The 5,320-nt window shown below is 64.7% G+C and overlaps 1 protein-coding gene across 1 annotated transcript in view; it reads right to left on the reverse strand.

Moving 5' to 3' along the window:
* The window catches only part of KCNQ2 (potassium voltage-gated channel subfamily Q member 2), a 63,495-nt gene that overhangs the window by 55,833 nt on the left and 2,342 nt on the right, over window positions 1–5,320 (reverse strand). The window contains exon 2 of the mRNA XM_023519902.1: window positions 5,125–5,315. Coding sequence (XP_023375670.1) covers window positions 5,125–5,315 — 191 coding nt within the window. The remainder of the gene's footprint in view (window positions 1–5,124; window positions 5,316–5,320) is intronic.

Below are 5,320 nucleotides of genomic sequence, written 5' to 3' on the forward strand. Positions count from 1 at the left end.
GGCTGAGCAGTGGCCACGGCTGGCGGAGGGGCAGTGGCCGAGAGTGCCGTCAGCACACGCCAACCCCGTCCGCCCCGGCCTCCACCGCCCATCCAGGACGTGGCCTGTCATCTGCCGAGCCAGTCACGGTGACGATAATAGAGACAGCTACGAGCTTCACAGCCGTCAAACACGGCAAGCATGGCGTCAAGTCGTTCACAGAAGCATTACCCCCACGTTACAGACGAGGAAACTTGGGGCCCGGGGTCCAGGAGCATCCAAGGGGCCAGGATCCCAGCCAGGCTGGCCCAGAGCCCACGGTCCCCACTCCTCACTATCCTCCTGTACACAGCCTCTGAACCATCTGCACCGTTACAACCTCACAGGACAGTGGTGAATGCTTTAAAAGCACACCTGACAAGGTGAGAATAGGGACAGGTGTGACCTCGGTGGTGACGGCGAGCCCACAGCTGTTACTCAGGCCCGCTCCAGCAATTTCCAGCTCAGAGCTGTCCGTTTACACTGAAAACGTGGGAAATGACCGGCCCACGCGGTAACTGAGGCAGCACTGTCTTTACTGAGAAGACACGGGACGCGCCAACGCCCGTCAGAAGCTTCGTCTGTTGAAGGGGCAGCAGCCTGCAGCCCACCCGTCAGCCTGAGCCCAAGCCCCAGGCCTGGCCTCCCTTCCAACTTCAAACAGACGTCGGGGGCCCAGAGCACAGGTCCCACGGTCCCCCGTCCTGCCCTCCGCGTGGTCTCCAGCTTTGCTGTCAGTGCCCTCCGTGAATGCCCCAGGGAGCTCTCGGCCCCCCGGGGAGGGACGCCCGGTCCCCACAGCTCACAACTCCTTGCTTTGTGATGGCCACGCGTGGACGGGCAGGAGACTAACCAAGGTCTGTGCATTAACTTCCTCACCAAGACGGACGGGGCGGCACCCTTGCCCGGCCACCCCCGCACTCAGCTCCCGCTCAGAAGGGGTCGGTTTCTTCAAAATCGCCGAGGGCTCCAGCATTTCCAGCCCTGGAGCCGGCCTCCCCACGTGCTGTGCCCCCAGGTCGGAGCACGGCGCCCACTTCAAAGGCCCGGAGCCCGCGGGCCAAGCCTCGGCCACCTGAGTCTCTGCAGAGACCGGTTCCAGTCTGTGACTGGGACCGATTCTGACAGAACCGAGGTTTTCTCTGCTCTGACCTGTGCAGCCATCGGGACGAGCTCCCTCCCCACCCATCACCCGCGGACACGGGACGCCTGTGGCCACGTACTGCTCGGTGTCACTAGACAGTATTTTGTTGTCATGGGTTAACCTCGCTTTATTGGGTGACAGTAAGAAGTCCAAAACCACACCTCTGCGGGGCGCGTTCACCTTCCGGGGCACTCCCGTGAGATCCTGACTCTCAGGTTGACAGGCCTCCCTCCCAGGACCCAGCGGGTCAGCAACGTGGAGGACGCTGGGAATGCCATGCAGACTCCCCTTTCCCTCTGAGACGGACCCTGCCATGTCCCCTGGGCAGACACTCACCTCTAGGCAGTCACAGCAAGGGGCAGTGGCCACACGTGGGCCTCCACCTCCTACCCGGGCCTGCACAGTGAGAGCAGACAGGAGATAGGGGGCAAAATTGTGACCCCACTTGGGCTGTCCAAGGCCACAAAGGGGGAGGCGCGTGGACCCCTCCTCGACGCTGAGAAGCAGGAGGTGACGCCTGGCTGAGCAGCCCCCAGCCTCAGGCCCCTGAAGTGTCACGTGGACGCCTTCAAGGATGGAGAGGGCTTGGTGGCTCTGCATGAGAGAAAACAGTTCACGCAAAGCCAGCCGGGAAAGCCCCTCCTGCTGCCGACATGGTCTTCCCTGGGCCTGTGTTAAGTGATTCTGTCCCAGCAACTCCCAGTGGCTTCTGGGTGTCGGGAAGGCCGGGCAATCTGCACCCCAAATGCTCGTCTCTGAGGCCAAGACGCCCCTTCAGCTCGAGCAGAGCGACTCTGGAACTCACTCAGCCTTTCTTGGCCTCAGCGTCCCCACCAGTGACAAAGGGCAACGTAAGCCTCTCGCAGGCTCACGTGAGAAGTTCCTGAGAGCTGCACCCAGCGGGCCGAAACAAGCGGGGTTCCCGTTTCGGTTCCCCGTGAGCAGCACAGAGGCTTCCTGTGACGGAGTGACTGCCCGGCTCCCTTCGAGTGGGAGACAGGCGCTCTCAGAGGTGCCACCGCTGTGGGCGCTCCTGGCGCAGACAAGCATCCTGACTCCGTGGTTTGGGGCCTTTTCTGCACCTCGTGCTCCCTGAGACATTCCTGCAAATTCCAGACCTTGCACCTAGAAAAGCCACCTACACAGAGCTGTCCCCATCTCCAGTGCACGACCCCCCAAGCCTGGAGCCGCTGGCTGAGCTGTGAGCGGAGCAGACGGGGAGGAGCAGTCACGGGGCCCTTCCCACACAGCACGGCGCCCCCCGCAGGGCCCCCGCCGCTGCTGGCAGCACCTGAGTGTCAGAACCCAGCCTGCCCACCCAGAATCCCACCCCGGGGTGCCCACCAGACCTGGTGAGCAGTCACTCAGGGCGGGGTCTGCCCTGCCAGAGCCACACTCCGTCCAGCACAAGCCACACTCCGTCCCTCGGGCTGGGACAGGCGGTCTGAGCCGCTTCTGTCCAGGCTGCCCACGCTTCTGTGGTCTGCGTCCTCCTGACTCGGGGAAGGCGCCTGTCCCCCAGTCTTCTGGGAGACCTCACAGGCAGAGGGAGCGATGGGCATGGCTCTGTGCCCAGGGCACGTCTGCAGAGGAAGCCCCTTCCACAGGGGTGCACATGGACCAATGCCCACCAAGACCGGGGACACTTCCGCCTTCCAGAAGCCAGGCTTTGGGGACAAAAGGCAAAGGAAAGGTGGCCCCGGAGGGCGCGGTGCTGCCCCAGACCCCAGGACAGGTCTCCAGCCAGGACTGCCAGCCCCAAGCCTGTCCCCACCCTCCACTGGCTTCCCCAGGCCCAAGTCAGCACCAAGCCTTTAATTAACGAATCCATAAACCAAATGAGGCACAAGCACGAGCTAGTCCGTCACTCCGAGCTGGGCAAGGGAGTTGGGGCGGGGCACAGGGGCCGCCGCATCCTTAGGATGCTAGGACCTGAGGGGAGACCAGTGGGTGAGGGTGGTACAGGCCTCCTGAGTCCCAGGCGGGGCTGGGCTTGGGGACGGAGAATTCCACACCCAGAGGCTGGGGGATGGGCAGTGAGCACCAACAGCAGGATGGATGTGACAGCGAATGTGTCACCATTCTGAAGAGCCCCTGGGCCAGCCCTGAGAGGTCATCTCCGCCACTCCTTGGGGGCGAGGAGCAGCTGCACCCGACGTTGCCAATGGGAAAACTGAGGTCTGCAGAGATTGTGACTAGACCTACATGCCTAACTTAACAGCCACTAGAGACCCCCTGCCTTCCCTGCTCCCTCAAGTCCCCGCTGCTGTGTGGCCTTCTGAGTTCGAGCTGCACACCAGGGAGCTGGGAGCAAGGAGGCGGCAGCGGGAAGGGCAGAGCTGCCTTGACAGTGAGAGCGTACTCCTCTGAAGGCCTCCCAGGCCTCAGGGCCCCCTGTCTTGATTCAGGGTCACCGAGGAGATGACACAGACCTCACTCACGCGAGAGCAGAGCCTGACCAGGGTCCCCACACACTCTGCTTCCGACTCTGGACACACTGCAGCTTTGAGGAGGCAGGTGGCACAGAAGGGGCAACCATTTCAGACCCAGGCAGAGACAGACCACTCGGGGCCAGGGACGAGCCCATGAGGAGGGAGCCCAGGAGATGATGCCAGCTAGGGACGTTATGCCCAGAGCACAGGAATCCTCCACCCGCAGCCACGCCAGTCAGACCAGGGGGCCACTGGGCTGTGTGGGCGGGCTCTGTGCATGTGCCAGAGGTGGCCTCAAGCCAGGACCTGGCTGACCAGAGCCGGTCCCACCAGGAACCCCCTTGGCGCCCAGCCAGGAGGGGACAAGGTGCTGGTGGGAGGGTCACTGGTGAGGAGACACAGGGCTCTTCCAAGGATGAACAACGAGCCTGTGTGGGAACACTCTCAGGACTCCCAGAGTAGCCGGGCCCTGGGGCTGGGGACAGTGCCCAGGGACCCTCCCAGGGACATGGTCCCCCCGAACCCGGTCCCCACCAGCAGCCTGGCAGTTCCCTCCCAGGGTCTTTGCCCCCATCCCACGAGGGTCTGTCCAGAACACAGGCCCGGGTACCTGGGTGTACCCAAGGGGTCACACTCAGGACACACACTCTGCTCATCCCAGGTGGGTGCTGGTCTGTCGGAGAGCTTCCCAGAGTCTGCCCCCTCCCATCCCAAAATGCCTCTTTCATACAAAATGGCCGAGTCCGGCCCGGGCTGGATGGGGTGGGAGAGAGCCTGAACGTTCGTGGCTGTGCACGCAGCGGCGCCTGCACAAACAGCACACATGGATCCCCGTGTGTGCAAGGCCAGGAGCTCCCGGGCAGCGGGCCTGGGGAGACGGACAGCCCCTTCCCGGGCCAGCGCTGGCAGGCCTCAGGACAGCAGCAACCCCCCTCCTGGGTGTCCGCTGTGCCAGGGAGGGGTCCAGAGCCCCAGCTGTGTGGGGGACATCAGGCACACAGCAGCCCCTCCCACTAGCAGTTGCAAAGAGGGGTCAGGTTGCCCTGGGGGGAGGGGGAGTCCGGGTCGCGGGCAGGGCCAGGGAGGGTGCCAGCCCCGGGGGCAGGGCGGGGGTGGGGTGGGGATCATGTTAACATCCCTCCCCCACTTCAGCAACCTAGACGCTCATTCCAGACGGAATGAGGGGTTTGGGGGTATGAAGAGGGTAGGCCAGCGCTTCCCTCGTCATCCCCCCGTCCTGGGGGTGCCCAGCCCAGGCGGACCCCCGGGAGTCCAAATCCAGAGGCAGGGAGAACAGCGCTGCCTCCCCTCCCCTCCCGCCGGCCCTTTGTTCGGTGCAGCGGCCGTGGGGGGCGGGGGGGCCTCGTGCTGACGCAACGCAGCCGGGACGCCGGTGGGGAGGGGGAGGAGGACGGGCGCCCCCGCGAGGGCCCGGACCCCCGCACCCCAGAACTCCTTCCTGCCGAATCTCTCCACGCGGCCCTGCTCCGCCCTTTGCTGCAGCAGGGCACGCGGGCGCCGGGCACTCACACGTAGGCGTGGTAGATGAAGGCCCAGCCGCGCGGCCGCTCCAGCACGTTGTACAGGAAGTTCTGCAGCCTGCGGTACACGGCGTTGCGCTTCGGCGGCTTCCCGGCGCCCGCGCCGCCCGCGCGCGGCTTGCTGAGGATGCTGCCGCGCTTGGGGGCCTCGGAGCCGGCGATGAGCAGCGCGCCGTCCCGGGTGG

The sequence above is a fragment of the Pteropus vampyrus genome, unplaced genomic scaffold, assembly GCF_000151845.1.
Source record: "Pteropus vampyrus isolate Shadow unplaced genomic scaffold, Pvam_2.0 Scaffold239, whole genome shotgun sequence".
Taxonomy (NCBI): Eukaryota; Metazoa; Chordata; class Mammalia; order Chiroptera; family Pteropodidae; genus Pteropus; species Pteropus vampyrus.